Source organism: Nelumbo lutea, chromosome 5 (assembly GCF_056320005.1).
Source record: "Nelumbo lutea isolate HS-2025 chromosome 5, American lotus-T2T, whole genome shotgun sequence".
In the NCBI taxonomy this organism is placed as follows: domain Eukaryota; kingdom Viridiplantae; phylum Streptophyta; class Magnoliopsida; order Proteales; family Nelumbonaceae; genus Nelumbo; species Nelumbo lutea.
The window spans coordinates 50,010,343-50,032,184 of record NC_142688.1 but is presented as its reverse complement, the minus strand read 5'-3'; the positions used below and the strand labels follow the sequence as shown (position 1 = coordinate 50,032,184).

The window sequence follows — 21,842 nt, the reverse complement described above, 5'->3', positions numbered from 1 at the left end:
TTCTAATTAATGGAAATCAGTAGGGAGTGTTCTCTCTACTTGGGGGTAGAGGAGTGCTCCATTTGGGCTTGAACTTCTAAAAAAAGGCTTATTAATCTCAAGAGTGGGAGACGATGCAAGTATAAAGGTTTGGGAAAATCAAGGGGTACCTACTCTTCCTCAATTCAGAATTCAAAGTGAGAGGCCAAATGATTCATCAGTTGTTTAGGTAGCAGATCTAATCACCCCCGACCCCCAACATTGGCACAGAAATCTGATAAACAATTTGTTCCAACTGGAGGAGGCAAATGCAATTCTGACTATTCCCTTAAGTCCCGGAAATAATATTGATTAAATTATATGGGGACTCTCTAAAGATGGGAACTATTCGGTATACCATTCGCCCTATCACTGGGCTGTGTTGAATTCAAATTCCCAAACAGTCATAAGGGGAGACTCTCAACAGATGCTAAACTGGAACAAAATCTGGAACAGGGGCTCTTACCACTTGCCAAAACCTTTAACAAAAGAAAGGTGGTAGAGTCTCCTTTATGTCCTCTGTGAAAAAGAGAAAGATAATACAGAGAACATGATTCTCCATTGTGATGTGGCCCAAGCTACTTGGTTGTTAAGCCCAATGGGGATCAGAACTGAGGCAGTAGGCGAAGGACATCTACTGCACTGGGTAAACTCCCCAAATATCAAAGGAAAACATCACAGCGTGGCTATCTATCAAGCTATCTAACTTTAAAGATTAACTCGGCATCTAATAGTGATCACACTATTGATCCTCACAATCAGGAAGACCTATCTTTCAATCCAGCTAACAGGTTTGATCACTATTTCTATCCTTTGTGATGTCTCAGAGAGCAGGGATTGCTTATGTTAAGAGTCCAGGTGTTTTCATCGGTGCTATGGGTGAATTAGTTCATTGTGTATCTGCCCACGAGGCCAAGCTTAGGGCCATTAAAATGGTCGTGGTACCATGCTTGAGGTGACCAGGCTGGAGCTTCGGAATGCTATTGATATTTCTAATGCAAAAGTTGTGGTTCAGCACCTCAGGAGGCAGAGATCTTTATTTGACCCCCTCTTCTCCATCTCGATAGATTTCAATTCCTTGACTCCTTTCACATCGGAGATTCTTATCCATGGTTTACAAACCATCGTTGACCTGGATGGTCAGACCATTCGACCTGAGAACTATTTAGGCAACCGGTTCTGTTTTACTCCAAACTCGGTTCCTGGCCAAAAACTATTGAATCGATCAACGATCCATTGGCCTAGGCAGTCAAACCATCAATTTGTTCAATAGTTTTTCACCGCTTATTATCCTAATCCTGTAAATCATGGTTGGATAGCTCCTTTTTTTTTTACGGCCACCTATGAGGCATTATTCCCCCCTTGATAGGGTTTTGTTTTGTATGCCTAGTGCAAGGTTTCTCCTCATCGGTTATTACCAAAAAAAAAATATTAACTTAAACTTATTAGTGGGATTCTAGCTACTACAATATAAATTATAAGTTTGTGGTGTTATCTTTTAACAATAATTTAATATTTATATATTAAAATGTCTTAATAAGATAAGGGTTAAATACTTAAAGTACCCCTATTATTTAGTAAATAGATAAAAACTTTTCCTACTACTAGAAAAATTATTTAAGGCACCATTAAGTTTTTTAAAAATAGACATTATCGTTAAATATTAACGATAAAAAAGCAAAATATCATATTTTCCTCCATTATATCTCAAACTTTCAAAATAAAATCCAATATAAAAGATGCAAATCCAAGAACATTTTTTCTTAGATTTCTTAAATACTCACTACACAAAAACAAATTTGGAAGATAATCCATATATAAAATATCTATTCGAACACCACCCAAGAGAATCAAAAGTTGCAGAAGTAAAAATGAAGAGGGCTACAAAGGAAGGCCTTGGTTTCAATCCACAAATTGCTCTTCATCAAGGGATCCAATCTTTTTCTTTTAACCTAGAAGTTCAACCAATGTAGACCTATTCGTGGGCCCAGTAGCCAGACGGGCTGGCCTGGTCCAGCTTGTCCTAAATCAGGCTTGAACAATTTTAAGCCCGTGAGATCGGTCTCGGGCTTTGGAAATTAGGCCCGACTACTTTTCAGGCTGGGCTCATACTTTCCCAAATGAGCTCAGCCTGATCTTGAGCCCGAGCCCATCTTGGAAATATAATAGAAATTCGGTATGTCTTAATAATATATAATATATATTATATAATAATAAAATTAATAGCAAAAATGTATTATACATTATATTTATAAAACATTATATAATATATTAGTATATTATAAAATTCATGTCAAAGTTGGACTTCAGGCTTTATATCGGGTTGGACTCAGGCTCAAGATCTAGGCGCACAGTCTGGCCAGGCTCGGGCTTGGGCCTGGTGGTGTCCAACTAACGACTATTTAATTAATTAAATCTCCATCTTCTTTTCATCTTTCTTTCAAAATTTCTAACGCATTTGAACATTTGAAATATACCAAAATAACACATTTGAACTTTTGAGAGACTATTTTAACAAAACTGTTGAAACTACCCAAATTCCAAAAGTGCTTATGTATACAAAAGTCTCTTCAAACCAACAACCCAACCTGTGTTCTCTTTTGTGAAACCGCCTTCTGAAATTAACAATGGCTGTGGTGGTAGAAAGTTCGTAATCATTTCTATAATCTTTTTTAGCGTAATTTATTGGTCCTTTGGTCCTATTTTTATAGGATTTGCAATGCTGGGCTAATGAAGACATTCTATTTTTAGGCTGAATGCTCAAGCTTGTCGTTGGCAACATTCTTTTCTCAATTTATCTAAGGTTCATCTATGGCAATATTGCCGTTGGATTTTATTTGAAAATTTAAAGAACAATGAAGGAAAAATCAATTACAAAATAGTTTTGAAATTAAGAAAAATTATACAATTAATGTGACATCACATGTGAACAGATTGTAAAAACCTAAACACTTAAACATACTTTAAGTAATTTTTCAAAAGTTTTTGTCCATTTACTAAACCATAGGGGTACTTGAAGTCTTGAAGTATTTAACATTGTTTAGAAAACCGGACTAGACCAGCCAATCAAACTTGTTAAACCATGACTCAGAACCTTAGCCAATTTATTCTTACCCCAATAATTGCTTTTGCTAAAAACCAGTTGACTGGTCAGTTTAACTGGAAAACTGGTAAACCAATCCAAGTTTCTTGAAACTACCTAGGTCTCTAATCAATTACAATTTTAAAATGTAATTAACAAAGGCCACGTTTGGCAAGTCTTTCCATGCAGGCTTTGGGCCGTTTAGAAGCTCGGAAGCCTGAATTCTGGGCTTTTCCCATTTGGCAATAGAAAGATCTATTGGGAAAAAGTGCCAACCCATAAAAGATGCCACCAGCCCAAATTTGGGCTTTTTTAAAAAGCTTCAAATGAAGCTTTTACGATCTTTTAGCTCCCCCCGTCTTCTACAAACGTGTGGCACAATGCACACGCTTGAGAGAAAATGGGTATCTTTTCACAAAAAGACTATTTGAATGTGTAAGTGGGGCCTACTAATGGTATGTGGGCCCACCTTGGAAAATGCATGTTGGGCCCACATTAGGTATTATGAGGGCCCCACCTTGAAAAGTGTATGTGAAGCCCACATACATGTCCACTAATGGCATGTGGGCCCACCTTGTAAAATGTATGTGGGCCCCATAAACATGTACACATGGACCTCACATACATGTTCACCAATGGTATGTGGGGCCAAGGTTCAAAATATCGATACATAGGATATGCCAATATGGGCGTATCGGGCGAATCGACACTCCTTTTGGTGGTTTTTTTCTTTTTATGCCAACTGGTTCAAGGGAGCCAGTTTAGGTCTTCGCCACACCCTGAACAAGTTAGACCACCGATACGTGTATCGATGGGGTGCCAGAACGATATGCATCGGTCGATACTTTGAACCTTGTGTGGGGCCCACCTCAGAAAATGTATGTAGGCCCTACAAACATGTCCACACATGGACCCTACATGCTTGCCCACCAATGGTATGTTAGACCCGCCTTGTAAAATGTACATAGGCCCCACATACATGTCTACACATGAACCCCACATGCATCTCCACCAATGGTATGTTGGGCCCACCTTGAAAAATGCATGTGGGCCCCACATACATGTCCACCAATGTATGTGGGGTCCACCTTAGAAAATTTATGTGGGTCCCATATGTTAAATGGAAGGTTCGTTGGCCCACACACAAGACATTCATATTTACATAACACATTTCCATCACATTACCAAACGGTCTTCTAATTTTCATGGTCTTTCATGAAATCTATAAAAAACATTTCAACCAAACAGTCTTTGGTCTTCCAATATCTATTTGCAATAACTTACCATGTCTTTTAATTATCAGATCTTGTAACAGATCTTTTGGAAAAGACTTGCCAAACAGGCACAAAATTTGAACCCATGACCTCTTGTTATCATATATTGCTTAATTACCATTATTCACTTATTGTGTTACTACTTATTCTTTATTCTACATATTATTTTATCAAAAAAAATGTAATTAAGAGACTTGAACAGTTTTGAACCGTAGTTATTTGCTATGAAATAACAAATGGAACTTGTCATTATCCAGTTCGACCTCGATTGAACCTCTTCTCCGTAAACCTCTCTTATCCCGTTCTATGCCCGATCGAATTCTCTAAACATTGATAATTAACCCAAACAATAAAAGCGAGTGCTATGACCGTTAAAAGACAGACTTAAGCGCTTAACTAGTAAAAAATCAACGCCCCATGTGTTAATAAAAGCGCTTAACTAGTTAATAAAAGACAGATTTAAGCGCTTAAATCTGTCTTTTAACGGGCATAGCACAACCCAAACAATAAAAGCAAGTTCTAGCCATACATGAATCCGTTCTATGCCCCATGCTTCCACTCACCCCCTCTACTCTACCTCGTCTGAGTGACAGATTTAAGCGCTTAACTAGTAAAAAATCAACGCGAACTTCTGATTTTACAAATAGGATTAAGCGAAGCAGTACATTATCAGATTAGCTTTCGTTCGTTAATGTTAAAAACCAAATCCTAATATCATAGAAAGCAATGTACATTATCTATTTTGATTCAACTTTAGCATTTACATATCATAAAATCTTGACCCCAATCAAAATTTTGACCATCAGCTGGTATTATAAACGTGATAACCAATCAAGAGTTATTTATCAAAATTCTTGGATGAGTTTTGATTCGTCAAAACTCTTCCCATACCATGTTTTTCGTGCATCATTGATTTTCCACCAATTAAAAGAATTGCATATGTAAATAATAATAATAATAATAATAATAATCTTAGATTTGTTTTAACCAACCCAACATGCAACAGCAAGAACCGAAATCGTCACTTCGCTCAAGTTCACCTGTAACGTATGAACTTCCTAGCGAAGATGCACGAGTCAATTTCTAATCCCCGAGATCTGGAGATATCTATGTCAAGTTATTAGGTCAACGTTTCAGAACAGCAGAGCCATCTAATGAGGCATTAATCGCATTATTTCTACCATTATATGTGAATCAGAAGATTAATACAATTGCAGGTACGGTTCCGAGAATTGCATGTTCGGCTTAGTTTGGAAGGAATACAAATGCAAACATGTAGCGTGCAAAACCTTATATTTTATATTAATTTTTATATATTTGCACCGTACATATTTGTATTTGTACTCTTTCCAAACTGAGCCTTCATATCTAATTTCCCATGGTCAATCCTAACCATACTCTTGCATTGTCATGCTGCAACAATCAAAGGACCACGAACTCGGCTGAGAAAGCCTGATAGTGACCAGAAAACTCATACAGTAAATTGCTTTCATTTCGCAGGACAGTCCCGAAACCTCCACAAATCAAACGCATGCCCTGAAGCTTAATCCATTTGCAGAGAGCAAGAGACCATGCAGATTCTATCTGAAGGGTTTACTTTTGATCTTTACATTGTCCAAGATGCCATGTCACAGTGAAATATGGGAAAAACAGAAATCAAGCATATTATGAACCACTCAACCACATGGAGAGATCAGTGCCTAAATTGTTTTTTAGAAAATATTTCATCAGTTGCTCAGTAACATAATCAATCTGACAACTGCTTTGAATGAAAATCCACAATATTTTATTATTTGTTGCTTAAATAGAGGAAAACATATCACTTGGCAATGACAGCATGGCCAAAGTTTCTCTTCATTACCAAGCAGACGTCTAGGAAAGGGCAACCAAATCACAGCATTCCTCCAGGCTCCATCTTCCACTTTATGTCACGAATGGGTGGTTGTGGAAGTACTTTAGTTCAACATCACAGTAAAATACCTTATTAAACAATGTTAACATTAAATCTTTTCAGAGAAATTATTGGCATGCGGCATCTCAACAAAAAAGGATAATGCTGCTAATTGTAATACGATCTTACACAAACGAACCAAGTAACGAGTAAGCATGAACATCATAAACCATATGGCCTTGGATCAACATTTCTGTCCAGCAGTTGTAAAAACGGCCCAATGTAAAAATGGTAGCAACTTCCAACTGGTACACATGCTATCAAGGTCTGGTTCTCATACCCAAAATACTGTTTATTTTGCCACATAGCTCTTGGGATCTTGTTTTAAGTGAACACTCATCATCCCCTATTTTCCTGCCCTAGTCCCACAGCAATTTAGTCTATCAATATGCATGAATTGGACTAGTGCAACCAAGAAATTCCTAAGATACTGCTGCTGCTCTGAAGAAAGGGAATAAAATTCATTTGAGAACGTATTCAGTCTGACAAATTTTCTAGAAAAAAATAAGCCTGGTATTATGACGAAACCATGACTTCTGTTCATTGTCAAGGAAAAACCCTTACCAGCAATCAGTTGTGTGGTCCACACAAGTAAAAACTGAACCATCAATTAGAAACACGTGTCGCAATGGTTAAACTGCTTGTAAATGCACCTTCTCGTGACACCCATTTGAGGTCCTGGGAAAACTTAATCTCCATTAATCAGTGCCACAATGCCATCCTGAAATACATGCACATGTACCAAAAATAAATGATACCATGACTAATAACAACTAACAACTAACCTTACAGTAAAAGGCCACGTCTCCATCCCCAACAGGAATGCCACATCAAGAAAGACAATGATTTGAAGCATCAAAAATAACATAAAAGCCAAAGCTTTCATATCAAGGCAGAAAAGTCAGAAATAAACAATGTCAAAAAGGCATAACAGCAATACAGTTCGTTCTCTCACAATAAGTTTAAGAATCTTAATAATCTATCATGCTTACTACGAACACTAAAGCAATGACCATGGTGATCCAAAGTTACAATTTTTAGCAGAAAAAGAAAAACGTTAACAATGGAGAACAATAAAAATCCAGCTTCCAAATGAACCAATGTCAATAAACCTTGAAAAAAATAGCCACGTCGTGAATGTGATAGGTTAACCTAAATGGCATAACATCGGAAAATAATTTCAGACACTAAATGTATATCTTTAAAAAGACTTACAAGAGTGCTGTGCAGAAACTAGCAGTAGAAATATCAGCTATCTGAACCTTGTAAGGTATTTCATGCAAATGCGTTGACTAAATCAAGAAATATATACACTAACTTTACAGAGTATGCAACATAAGGATACCTTCTAATTCCTCATATACAGTTACAGGGAAGAAGCATAGCTTCCATGTTATCCTTCCACCAGGGAGACAAGCAGCCAGATAAAGCAACTGAAGCTTGTCAGCATACATGTAATTGAGACCAACTCTCACCCTCTGTACAGTTTCCCCGGGATAAATATACAACAATGATGTCAAAACTTTGCTCTCTGAACCCAAGCAGCAATTCCTATTTAAGGATGCACTTGGCCAAAACCCTATCCCATTGGATCATTATCCTTTTTCCACTCAAATTTCGCAATTAAATGTATGTGAACCTCCGAGCAGAGTAGCCAGGATAAAAGGTAGTTGGCCATGAGAAAGGCAATCAAAACCCACATAAGTCAATATCAAGCCCTACCCATCACGTTCCAATGGTTCATGAGAAGCCGTGTCACGGGCAACTAGCTTCTCTTTTGATAGGCAGTCAAGAGGAACATAAGCAAAACCTTTAGGTAACCGCTGATTCTGCACGGATGCTTGATCTGATGTCATTACCAGCTCTTTTTGAAATGTCTCAGTGTGCTGCATCGATCACAGTAGTGAGGATCATCATTTTTAAGTGGAAAGAAAAGAGAGCAAAAACAAAGCAAAAACAAACCATGTCACTGTACCTTTCTTGACTTGGATTTCCTTTCCCCTTCATCCGTGGAGTTTCGTGAGGCAACAGGTGCAGGTCTATGAGGAAGTTGCTTCACGGAAAAGGACATCCTCTCGGTTGGTCTTCGTGTGCCTATGTGTTGGGATGTTGAGCTATCATCAATTTTCTGGTCAAAATCCATGGGAGCAGGAACCATAACTCGTCGTTTACCAGAGGTCATGCCATCAAAGGTGGCGTTCTCTGGTTTATGGATAGTTTCACTGCAGGATTTATGGTCGTCCACACACTTGAGGTTGGTAGAAGCCGATTCTGAACTAGCATCGAGTTGAAAGAAAGGACTGTGAACGAGAACAGAAAAAGCAACAGCATCTCTTTTTGAAGCAAGTATATCATGTGAGCAAAGAACCAATTCTCGCTGGATAGAGAAGAAAAGAAAGATGGTAAGGGAATAATACAACAAACTGAAAATTCCAGAAAGAAAAAATATATAAATGACTAGTTTACAATTCTAGATACAAATCTGAGCTACCACAACTCCAGCTGCATTTGGTGTGGCCTCTTATAAGAGCTTCTAGCGCTTTTCACATTTTAGAAGCCAAAAGCATCCCATTTTTCCATTTGGTGAAAAACCCACAAATGGATTTTTTCATATAAAAGCCCATTTGAAAAAGCACCTGAGGCCCGACTTTTCGCTTCATGCATTTTCGAGAAGCACTTTTCCAAAAATTTGACACTCAAAATGCCCATTTAATAATTTCATAATCCCAGGAATAGCCATGGCTAAGAGAAAACGCTGGCTGACCTATCTTCTTCCCATTTCCCTTCAATCTCCCATTCTCCCAACTTGCAGTGGTGGCAAGGCAAAGAACAGATATGCATATTCCATTTTTTCCATTTCTTCTTCCTATTTCTTACCACCATGAAAACAATCATTACCCTAACAAGTTGCAACAATTTTGCGACTATAACAGGTAAGAACCATCCTTTTTTTGTTTACTTTTCATTTCATATGATGATTTTTTTTTAAAACCCCCACCCAACCTAGCAGCACAAAACAAGCTTGTGATTCAACATTAATCTATGGAAAATTGTTCAAAAATTGTTATAGTCAGTTTTTTATCCTAGTGACAAAAAGAAATTTTCTGTGTAAAATTTATATAGCATTATTCTAGTGACAACATTGTTCAATCCTACTCTAGTAATAGTGTGTTGAACTTCATTCATATAGAAATTTACTTCTTTTATGATAACAACCTCCCTTATATACACCATGTTTATATTGAGTTTTTGTTAACAGAACTTAGGAATTAGGACATGATTATAGGTTGGATATTGGAGTTTCGGCTCAAATAGAAAATATGCCACATGCAAACCATATGGCAAGTTGGCAACATTCATGGAGTTGTAAGTTCATTTAGAAGCCAAGAAATGTTGGCAGGCTTAAAGAAGTGCTTATGTCGTTTTTTTTAAGTTTACACGTGATAGTGACAGAAGCCCGTTTTGAACCAAGCAATATTGTTAGAAAGACACCTTTTAAAAGAAAAAATCCATCCAAAAAAGCACCTCACCAAGCGCTCAATAAGAGATTTTTCAAGAAAACTGTTTAGAGGGGAAAAGTCCTGCTAAACGCAGCCTTAACCATCAGAATTACTGAGAGGGTAACCATGCCAAAATGAAGTAAAACCTGCAAATTCCTGCTAAACGCAGCCTCAAGCGAGGGCACTCTCAATTAATCAATATCTAAAATATACAACTAATGCAAGTACCTTACACATTTTTTGGTTCTTTTTAGGATACCAGATAACAAAGAGGCAAAATAATTTCAAGAGACAAAATCATAAACACTAATGCACATATAGAGGCAAGGTGCCAGGAGATTTAGATGCATGAGCATAAACCTCATGAGTGCTAACATTTAAGAAAAACATGAAACTACAAAAGCTAAGTATAGAAATATGCTTAGGAGTGTTTTTGTATAGAAAGAGAATACAAATAGATAAATAAATCACATAAACAAGAACTAAGTATGTTATTGAAAAAAAGGACTATGTATATCGAGAATTTCTGATAAAGTCATGGAATTCTTACCAAATAGTTTGAGTAATAAAAGGTTCTAAGTGTTAATAATTCCTAAAATGGTTTCAAATATGCTGAAGCACAGATACAAACACATGAATACATGTGTACACGTACAAAGAAATACTAACAGACATAAGGTTACCCAAGGTGGGTGGAATGGGCTTTGTGATTTTCAGGCAAGAGCATCAAGATTGAGACTTAATGTGCCTTCAGCCACACCTCAAGGTTAACCTCACTAAGGTTCTAATATTGGTGGGTGCTTTACTTCTTTTTAGTTTTTTTCCTGAAACAAGCCAAACCCCAAAACAGTGACTGTAGGAGCATATTGGAGGGTAACTGATATGATACGTATTGGCCGATACATTGTGAAATTTTAACCCTTGAGCCCTACAGCCTCTTAAATTATCATGGACTGTCTTCATTGAAGCAATTTCTATGAGCATTGCCTCAAGGAGTAAACATTTATCGCAAAACCTTCCAATGGGTCTGTTTAGTGTTGGGTCATCTAGTAAAGAAGGATAGGCAACTTAAATATTAAAATATTGAAACTATAATATTTATGCAGACCATAATTAATCAAAACAATATTAAAATAGACTGGAAGATTGCACATGCAGCTAATCAACAAGGTCCCCTATGTAGTGGACTTTCAGATTATCCACATTATCATCTGCATTGCAAAAACTTGGTCGTGTAGGGAGGAATTCACCTGACCCAACTAAACATTTTTCTTATGCATATAAAAAAAGGATTATATCAACTAGAGGAAAATTTCATCTATATAAATCTGCATGTATTACCTTCAACTTTTCCCGTTTGACAATTCTCTCACAAAGTAGGCGTAACCTTTCCAGTTCAACCTGTGATTTCCATGAAAGGATGCAATTAGTTAATTCATTTTCTTTGATATTTCTGCTTTAAAAACAAGCTTCAACAGGATAAAATTCAAGAGCATCATGTGTTTTTCAGGATAGGAAACCAGATGAAATGATCGCTCAAAGAGTAGGAGGTTACAGTAAACAACATCCAGAAATGACACATTTAATAGACATCAACAAACAACTTGCTGAAAATGACGACTATATATTTAATAGCAATTCTGAATTTTTCTATCAAGCAACAGTAATCAAAAGTTATATGAATGCTGAAATAGGTAAAAATATGGTAACAATCCAAAATAAAAATTAAAAAAAAAAGTTACGAATGAAGGATCAATAAAACCAGGCTGGCATACATAACTAAATCAAAATACATCAGTCTTTCATTTTAGGTTATATGTAGAGAAAATGATATACTTGTTAGACAGTTTTGTATGCCCTTAGCTTCAATCAAAATTGATGTACTTTATGAGTTTATTGTAAATGAATAAAAGTACATATTTGATTCATGTTCCCTTGGTATGTTTCTGTGTATTACCCTTACACTGGACACTTATTGAGACTCGTGTTAGTTTAGAATGTTCACAGCCAGTGGGTCAGTCTAGGGAGACCTATCCTGACAAGGCTGACACTGTGGTGCCACCAAGTCGGTTGGGGTGGCTTGTCTCAGCTACCGGGGTGAGACCCTAGGCACATACAGTGTGGGATTAATTGAATCTTTGAACTGGACCAGATTTCCAGTATTGCCCTGGACCTTGGAGATTGATGGGCAAAACTGGAAAGTTACACCCGACCCCTAGACTCGATTATGATACTGCACTAGGTGTCGGATCGGACTGTCTTTGATGTACCAATCAGTGAGATCCTTAGTGGGGGTCAAAACCTGGGTATGTTGGGACAATCCGAGAATTCATCTGAGTTGGTGATCATAGTGACAGGATCAGCCCCTTTGTCGAACAAAGGTAATGATCGGGGATGCACTCTCACTGTTGGAAACCAAGATTGCCGGCAGCCGATTTCAACCGTTGAAATTTGCTTTTGCGAAGTATATTTTATATGAGATATAAAAGTATATATATTATGGTTTCTGAAATGTTTGCAAAAGGTTTTAATTCCCGGGATCCATATAAGTGGAGAGTGCAACACTGTTCCTTGCAGCCGAGGGAGAGGTCCTCTCTTGTCGGGCAGTGTATGATCATTATGGGCTGAGAGGTTAAGTGTAAGACCATTGAGGATAATACCTGATGGGCTAATCTTGCATCTGCCCACAGTCCCTGGGTGTTACAAGGTGGCTTGGCCCAGGGACCACTTAGGGTAAGTGTTGGGCCCATAGAACCCATTTGATGGGTTTCAGGGGGTGCACTGTCTTAACAGTGTATTCGACCAGGCCTTGTAACAAAGGCTGGGCCGAACCCATGTGGCTGATGTGTAGATCAATGCTTGGGTCCCACGCCATACAAGGAAGCTCAACTGGGCAGCAGTTAGGAAGGTTAAGTGAGCACATAAGCTTAATGGGCCTGAAGCCCATTTCGAACTGGGCTATTAATTTAGTTAATTAAAGGGGCGAATTCTGAGATGGATTAGCAGTTAGGATAGGGTCTTGATCCTATCCACTCAGAGAGTTCAAATCTGAATGTGATTCAGATCTAGAAACCTCCTAATGGGATTAGGATAAAGCTAATCTAATCGGCAAATAAGATAAGGGTTTATCCTTATCACTAGAAGAGAAGGTTGATCCAAATATGATTTGGATAAGCACCTCCTAATGGGATTAGGAGCTGATCTTTTCAAGGTAACAAAAAGAATGAGGGGGCGGCAGCCTTAAGAGAGAACAAGAAACACATCAGATCCTCTTTAGTGCTGAAATCAAGAAGAGAGAATTCTGCACCCTGCGAATACTCTCTTGCCGCCTCCCTGCTCTTGCCGCCCTGTTTTGCCAGTTCGATCTCCAGCTGTGGGAGAAGTCAAGATTGGATCTTGACATCAGTTCTTTGAGAAATTATTGAAAAGGAAGATGTGCTCACGTTCCATCCTGCTGTTTCTTGCGAAGGACAGAGTTCTTGGGGAAGAACACTACTGATTCTGCTCCATCCTGCACTGCGCCATCTTCAGTGGGAGCAGTCTTTGGATCCTTCCTTGGGCGTGAACACCTTCGTTGGGAGATATTGCTTCTCCGTATCAGGTATCATTCTCTCCCATTCCTTTTGGTTCAGATCTGGTTCAGTTCAAGATTCAAGATTGATCCTTGAAAATATGATTTTCTAAATAGGGAATGTGATTCCCAGTTGAAGGGAGAGAAAAATTTTTGAAATTCGCCCCCTTATTCCGCAATCTTTGGGCATCCATGGGATGGATCTCTCGACCCTTCAATACTTTATTAAAACAGAGCCCTCAGACTAGAGAACTTCTCCCTCAGACAAGTGGCATATTATTTTCTCAATAAAGAGCATCTCAAAAGTGGTTATTCTTTCCTCGGACATGTGTCTACCGACTTAAATGGTAGTTACCTCCATTCTGAAAAAAAGTAGTGATAGTTACCTCCACTAAAAAGACAAAAAAAATAAAAAACTCATTTCAAATGACGTAGGATCCATAAAGTGGAGTATTATTTAGAAATAAAAATTGATGTAATCACTTAAATTAAATAAAAAATCCATACATAAAAAATCAAATAAAATAAAAACATAAATTTACAACATAGAAAATGGATATCAAACAAAAGTTATTAGAATACATATCAAAAAAATATCGGAATACTGGCCCCATAATTACTATGGAGATCATAGTGAAAGATAAGTAACAGCAAAATATTCAAATGACAAGGGAAAGCCTAGGCTGTTTGGAAAAAAGAGCCTGCACTGGTTGGGGGCTTCCTGCACATAGAACTTACTCAATTCAGAAACTTGTTTGTCTTTTTAATTAAAATAATATTGATCTCAAAAACTCATTTCCCCACACCCAAGCTAATGTGCCATCCACATGAAGATTCAAAACAGCCCAGGCTCTTTTTCCCAAACAGCCAAGCTTTTCTCTCGAGGACAAGTAAATACCCATCTATAGAATATGCAGGGAGACGGGGATACATGTCCGTAACAGCTTTCAACTATGCATTAATGCTGAAAGATTTCAAGGATATGAAAAGGATTGACACTAAATGACAATGTGATAAGATGGTGGAATATTGAATGTTTCTTTAGGCTCAGTTTGGGAAGAGTGAAAATGCAAGGTTTAGAAGAAGCATATACAAGGTTTTTCACTGTACATATCTGTATTTGCACTCTTCCCAAACTGAGCCTTAACCTTATTGTTTAGAGGGGATTTAAGACGTAATTAATGTAGTCCTCTGAGATGTATATGTCTCTTTGGATCCATGATCTCCATCAGTGGATCTTTTTCCAACATGGGTGTGATCTTTATTTTTATCTTTCATTGATATATAGCAACAATTAAAAAAAAAAAAAAAAAAAACTTAACTCCACTTCTTTTTGCACTTCAACCTCTAGATCTTTTGACATCCACATTCCATTTATTAAATTACACAAAACAAGGAAACCCAAATTATTATATAATGCGGCATAGATAATAGCACCAACCATCCAACAGTTGAAGAAATATACATTATCCTGGGTGCTAATTACCATGGACAGTGGCATAATCAGGCATTTGGAACTAGTCATTTGTACTACTTCCATCTTTGTGCATAGTTGCCTTTTATACTGCCCAATTCATTTTTTATGTTTGTTTTTTCTTATATTCCTATATTGGTATTCTGCCCAACTCAGGCTCTTCTTTGAGGGAGAGCTTCATCCTAACAAAGAAAGAGTGGGAGAGAGGAAAAAGAGGGAAAGTCTTCTTTCATTTCTTGACAAGGTATGGATTTACATTTCTTTCTTATACTCTTTAAAGTTTGATCATAGTTGCAACTGAGTACAACAGGTTCTTACAACTTGTCATTTGCATCCTCAATTAGTTTGAACCACCATTTCAGAATTCTCTTCTGCTGCTGGCGATTGCTGACATGGCCTTTTCATTCTCTTCCTAAAGTAGGTAAGCACCACAAGTTTAGCATGGCCATATTTAGAAAGACAGTCCACTACCACCAAAAACAACCCTCTTCCACTTAGAAGATAGAAGGCCTGTGATAAAGCCCATTGAGACTACATCCCAAATTTGCTTTGGGATTTTCAGCAGCTGCAACAATCCACTCGGAGCCTGAGACTTGTGCTGTTCGCAAATGGGACATGCCATCACAAAGTCCCAAACAGTACACCGCATCCCAACACAGTAACAATGGACTGAGATGACTGTGATCCATTTATAAGTTTTGAATATACCCGAGTAGACTCCGGCAGGGGAACTGTCGAAAAGTGTTTGAAGGTTTGCAATATGGGTTGAACGGACTGGAGGAACAAGTTGGCTCTAGTAGAAAAGAACCGAATCAATGACTGTATACCCTAGGGTTGAAATGGACCACAGGCCCATTTAGCTTGGATCTGAACAAGTAATGGGTTGTCTTGGGCTTCACATTTGACACTATATCCAGCAGTGGATAGCTAGGCTTGGAGTTACTATGTTGACCCAACTTGTGAAGGAAGAAAGAGCATCTGCTACTTTATTAGCAGCCCCAGTTTGTATTCCATATCATTAATCAACCCAAAATCTTATAAGCCTAGTGTTGCTGATCCTAAGTGTGACAGTTCTGCTCCAGGAGATATATCAATCTTTTTAGACCCATTCAAACACCGAACTGGTGCCCCAACAAGTAGGCATGCCACTTTTGTACCACCATCAGCTCTTTCTCCTAAGCTGACTTGGCTTGGGCTTGAGAGGACAACTGCTTGCTAAAATAGGCAAGAGGTTAGCCATCTTGCATTAACACACACAACCAAGCCACCCTGAGAACTGAGAAGCATCACATTCAAGGACAAAAGGCTTGAAGAATTCCAGGAGGGCTAAAGTGGTTGATGTCGAGCATGACAATCCCATAGGAAGGTGTCCTTACGCAGAAGCTAAGAAGCGTGGCCAGCATACCATAGCCAGATATAAAGCCCCTGCAATAGCCTGTGAGGCCCAAGAAACATCTAAGGCTTTTGACTGTCATGGGCTTAAGCCATTTTTGTATGCTGTCAACTTTTTTGGAGTCTGCCAACTCACTGTGCAACCGCAACGTGGTCCAAATACTGAACCTAAGGTTGTCCAAAACCGCATTACAAAGCCTTGGCATACAACTAGTTTTTCCATAGAAGGTCAAGGGCAATCAAAAGATGGTGCAAATGGGATTGCTAATCAACACTACAGACAAATATGTCACAAAAAAAGAAAAAACTAATATAAAATGACACAAGTGAGGGCAGAATGCCTGATGTGAACAGAATGCCATCTTATTGACATCCTCAAAATGCAGCACCCTAGTCTGGCGGTAACCCAATCATAGATCAGGCTTTGAGAACACTCCAACTGCTTGTAGATCATCCAACAATTCATCTATTAGCAAAATGGGAAAGTGATCATCCAACATCCTCAAAATGCAGCACCCTATGATCCAAGGGCCACAGGGGAGGTAGCACATCCAATTCTTCAAAACATCAGAATAGGTGGAGAGTAATTTATATAGTTCCTGATGGACCTCGGGTGGAAGAGCCTCTTCTCTACTTAATATCAACATTGGACTAGTGGGCTTCATGCCCAAGCATATCAAGGGTTGCCTGTCCACTAATCCACTTGACAACTTCAAAGAACTGATCTGAGGTCATCCACTTGCAGCAAGAACACAGAGATGCCATCCAGATTATAGGACACCCCATCCACTATGTAAGTGTGAACTCCATAGTCATTTTGAACCAATCACAAAGGACTCGGCCTAATTGCTTTAACCACCAAACACCTAAGACAACACCAGTGTTGCCTAAATCAAGTGGGTACAAATTAGCTGAGAAAACATGACTCAGTATTACCAGTGACAACCCCTTGCAAATCCCTTCAAACCATATCAGATTACCATCAGCCAGGTGCACAACAAATGGTTCCATCTTCTGCACAACTAACCCCAACTGTTTGGATAGCATTTGGGTGATGAAGTTCAGTACTCAACCCTCATGGTTGGCGGTGAGGATGGCATAATGGAAGTGTCAAGTCATTTTCTTGAGTCAAGCTAGCCTCTCCTCCTAGTCTAGCAAGGCCAAGAAACAAGCACCAATGTCGGCTGGAGAGCCTTAACTTCCACCCAAATTTCTTCTTTCAGGCCTTCCATGAAGCATCCCAGGAGAGCCTTCTCAGGCCACCTATGCACCTTCATCAATAGCTTTTTTTAAATTCGACCTGAATGTCACTTACCCTCCCTGCCTGTCAAAGCTTAGAAAAAGTTTAATCATAATCATCATGCCTTATAGTGCCAAATGTCGAACACAGGGCTTGGGTGAAATCTACCCAAGAAACCTGAGTATAGGAGCAGTAGAACCATTAGGAACTATAGAATAACCTCTCCTTCAAGGTGAAACAAGGCTATGGGAATTCTCTCATTATTGTGGGGTTTCATGGTTTTCAAAGACTATTCGGCCTAAAAAATCTAATGTATAGGGTCATAACTTAAGTAGTTTGGAAAATCTAGCCTGGCAATCCTACCCGCAGCCCTACTTCCTTGTCTGGTTCCTTCTTGATCACAACTGGTCCTTTACTGGTCATCTTCTTGGTTGCCACCAATGGAGATCTCCAATTGTGTCACCATCACCACCATCATCTGATTTCATGCAGGTTGTCAGTCACCTTGTGCAAATGGATCTCCATCCAATCAATTTGGTCTTCTTTGGTTTTTGATCTGGTATTGGAATTCTTGATCTTCTCAAGATGTCACCAAAGCTATAACCAAATGTTTGGATTCTGCCCAACCCAGGCTCTTCTTCGAGGGAGAACTTCCTTCTTACAGAGAAAGAGAGAGGGGGGAGAGGAAAAGAGGTAAAGGTAAAGTCATTTCATTTCTCCACAAGGTATGGATTTGCATTCCTTTCTTATACTCTTCAATCGTACTTGCGACCAAGGTTTTAAAACGTGGAGGCGTGACACGAGGTGTTCCACTACCTAGAGGCATAGTTCAGAATGTAAGTCTCCTTAAGAGAGGAGGAGGGGTCAGGAGGAAGAAGGGGTCAGAGGAAGAAGATGAAGGAGGGATCTCTTTTTTTTTCTTTATTTTTAATAAAAATCTTTTATATTAAAAAGAATAAAGATACATAACACTAGTTGAAGGGGGGGGGGTGTCTTGTTGATAGTTCCCTTTCAGTTCTTTTTTTATCATTAATAGTTCGTTTCAGTTAATCATCCCGTAAGTGTAAATATACTAATGAATAAACACACATACTATAAAACATACCAACATATTCATGTATGCAAACAAGCATGTTTTTTTTTTGATAAATATGCAAACAAGCATGTTCACAAATATCATCATCATCACCCAAGCCTTATTCCAACTATATGGAGTCATTTTTTTTTATCAGGCACCAAAATCAAAATTTATTACTTAAAGAAAGGAATATACAAATCGAAGGCGGCTACCTCCCAGAAAATACAGTAACAATTTTAATATTTTAATCTTACAACTAAGCCCAAAGACACTGTGCCCTATTTAGTATTTACCCCTTGTTTTGCTAATTGGTCAGCTAGACCATTTGCTGACTTTGGAGTCCATTGAATTGTCAGCTGCATGTCCCTTGAGAACCTACTGAATTTTTTTATTTCGTTTTTGAGAAACCAAGGAGTCTTCTCATTCTGTTTCAGCCTGCTTATCACTATTTTGGAGTTACCTTCAACTCCTAGCTTTCTCACCCCCCATCTTCATAGATTTCTGTATCCCATAGAGCACTGCATTCAGTTCTGCTGTTACAGAATCACACAATCCAGTGGGGCCTGAGTACATACCCAATCACGCCACTTTCACTTCTTAAAACCCCTCCAATTCCAGACAGACCCAGATTCCCAAAGCTGCTTCCGTCAAAGTTTTATTTCAGGAAGCCTAACTCCTGGGGGTCCCAAAACCTTAGTGCACTCTTCTTGGCTGAAGTTGAGGCTGCAATTGTTCTCCTGTTCCTTATTATGACATCAAAGGAGAAAGCTGAAAACTACTCCCGTGTCTTAACCAAGAAAGCCACTTTTGTCATAATCCCTTCAATTAAGGCTTCCTTGCTCCTTTTCTTTTCCTCCAAGATAGGCTTATTTCTGTCCTCCCATAAAGTCCAGATCACTGCTGCCCTTGTACACCTCCACATCAGTTACATGAACCCTGTTTCCATATTCCATTATATATTTATTCTTGAGTGCTGCTAATGGTCTTCCATTCACGTGACCACCATCTGAGTCTACTTTCATTCTATCACCTATGGGAGAGTTGGGAGCTAATCCTAGGTTCCTCCAAATGAGTTCATCTCTGACCTATCCTTCTAGTTTTTCCACTCATCCATCTATGCATATGCATTTATGCCACTCATTTTTTTGGCATGCTGTTACTTCACATCTCAACATAAGTAATTGTTTCTATCAAGGCACATGACTCAACTTACTATTTTTTATTCACCGACTCAAGTTACCAGTTGGCATGTTACTAACAATGTCACAACATAAACAAATAAAACCAGCTTAAAAAGGACAATGCATGGTTTTCTTGCATGGAGCGAACAAGATACTCTGATCGAACACTCTATTACTATGTATATAGAAAATGAATACTGCATCTGTAAAGTTTGAAATCTAAACCCATGTTAGTGCAACCTCATCGTGCCAACTGAATTGGGAGCATTTAAGGTATTTTATCATGCCATTTTCTTTTTTCTAAATTCAAAATTGATGAACTGAATCATAATCAAGAATAAATATATAAACTGGAAGCACATCTCACCCTTATTTGTTTTATAGCTTTTAGCTCCTCCACCCCATGTTGTTGAGTTTCAGCCTGTATAAGTTGGCTAGGTCAGAATGAGATCAAAGGAAAGAATAAACACAAATAGAAGAGATAAACCAAATAAATATGACCTTTTCTTTCTGCTCCAAGCTATGCTTTTCACAATAAGCTTTATGCTGCAACTTGCCTGTACCAGTCTTTACATGCATGAAGAGGCCAGCATTTCTAGCACAATATGGATGAAATGTGCTCTGACAGTGACCATAGTTACACTGTGAACAGTGAAATAACAATAAATAGCTCAAAATCCACAGTTTTCTCATCAATAATAGCAAATAAATTATCCAGAAATGTAAAGGTCGCAAAGAGGGATTAACAAATAGTTGGTGAGGATCCTAACCTTGATACATACACCAACTCTGCGATGACAAATAAAGCAAACGTCTCTTTCCTTTGAAATGGCCTCCTAACATTAAGTAATAAAGTAGAATAAGTCCACATATAAATAGTAAAATTCATGCTTTATGTAAATATATTGCTTGGCAAGGTCTCTGAAAAGGAAAGAATAATATGGAAGCACTTAATAGACACTACAGAATAGTACAAACAGCACTTACCATCCCTTCAACAGGATTTTGTTGACCCCTTCTGAAAGTTGACTCCAGCACCCACTGCAACAGCAAAGTTAAGAATTGGAACAATCAACAACATTCTGGAAAGAATAAGAAATAAAATTCTTATTCCATCGAGTGACCAATAATAGAATTAAGAAATTGAATTACCTCAGCACAGAAGGAATGAACCCACAGGCCATGAGTTGACTTTCTAAAGGCACCAGAAGTGGCACCACATAAAGCACAATGTACAACAAAAGAAGGCTTCTCCTGAGAATTCACAGCTGGACCTGTAGGGCTTCTAGATGGTAATAGATCTTCACACAATTCACAGTACCATGGACCAATTTGATCTTTGACATTGCGATAACAAATTAAGTGAACTGCAACCTGTCAAAACAAGGTCTTTGTTAAACCCCAAAACTACAGACATCGATGCTTCAAAATAAGCTTGTAAAGAAGAGGGCAAGAGAACCTTGCAGTTAGAACAAACTAAAATCGGATTCAATATTGTCTCAGGTCGTCTACAAATATCACATGATCTTGATTGTTCTTTTGGAAAATCATATGACAACTGAAAGCTGTCCGACTGCTTTTCAGATGATACCCTTCCAACAGCCAACTTTGAAAGTGTCTCCTTTGCTCGTGGTAACAATGGAGAGTAAGGTCCAGCCCTCCCACTGACTGTGTTCAACTTCGACAGACTCTGCAAGCAAAATATGTCATCAGTTCCCTTATTAATGAACACATGTAATTAAAAACTTGCTGAATTACAAGATTATAACCTCATGATGAGCAGCTTCATCATGTCCATCCTTCCTAAGTGATGAAATCCTTGAAGAGGCTGCTGCTGCAGCCGTTGCAGCAGCAAGCACCGCCTGAGCCTCTTTGTGCCTTTTCTCTTTCCTACCCTGTTTCTTGGCTTCTCTGAGTTCACAAAGATACTGGTTGACAAGCACCGCATCCCATTTTTGCTTCCTTGCATCATCAATCTCCTGGGGAAGTCTTTTTGCAACCCTAAAAATTAAATTATCTGCAAAAAAATCCCATAGACAAATTGAATAATCCAATCACATATAGACATAAAAAAGTGAAGA

General features: G+C 38.4%; 1 protein-coding gene across 9 annotated transcripts in view; it reads right to left on the bottom strand.

Moving 5' to 3' along the window:
- Nucleotides 1-6,043: 6,043 nt before the first annotated feature.
- LOC148852300 (PHD finger family protein) overlaps nt 6,044-21,842 on the bottom strand; it is a 38,995-nt gene continuing 23,196 nt past the window's right edge. For 2 of the 9 annotated variants that reach the window (XM_088947047.1, XM_088947049.1), the window contains 10 exons: nt 21,531-21,778; nt 21,221-21,451; nt 20,914-21,135; nt 20,749-20,802; nt 20,532-20,597; nt 20,263-20,403; nt 20,129-20,182; nt 11,167-11,226; nt 8,301-8,702; nt 7,485-8,211 (listed from right to left, as the gene is read on the bottom strand). In XM_088947047.1, coding sequence (XP_088803173.1) covers nt 8,044-8,211; nt 8,301-8,702; nt 11,167-11,226; nt 20,129-20,182; nt 20,263-20,403; nt 20,532-20,597; nt 20,749-20,802; nt 20,914-21,135; nt 21,221-21,451; nt 21,531-21,778 — 1,646 coding nt within the window. In that variant the 3' untranslated portion in view covers nt 7,485-8,043. Of the gene's footprint in view, nt 6,767-6,889; nt 7,047-7,110; nt 7,205-7,484; nt 8,212-8,300; nt 8,703-11,166; nt 11,227-20,128; nt 20,183-20,262; nt 20,404-20,531; nt 20,598-20,748; nt 20,803-20,913; nt 21,136-21,220; nt 21,452-21,530; nt 21,779-21,842 lie in introns of those variants that run through there. The other 7 variants (XR_016099713.1, XR_016099708.1, XR_016099711.1 and 4 more) reach the window with 7 other exon arrangements.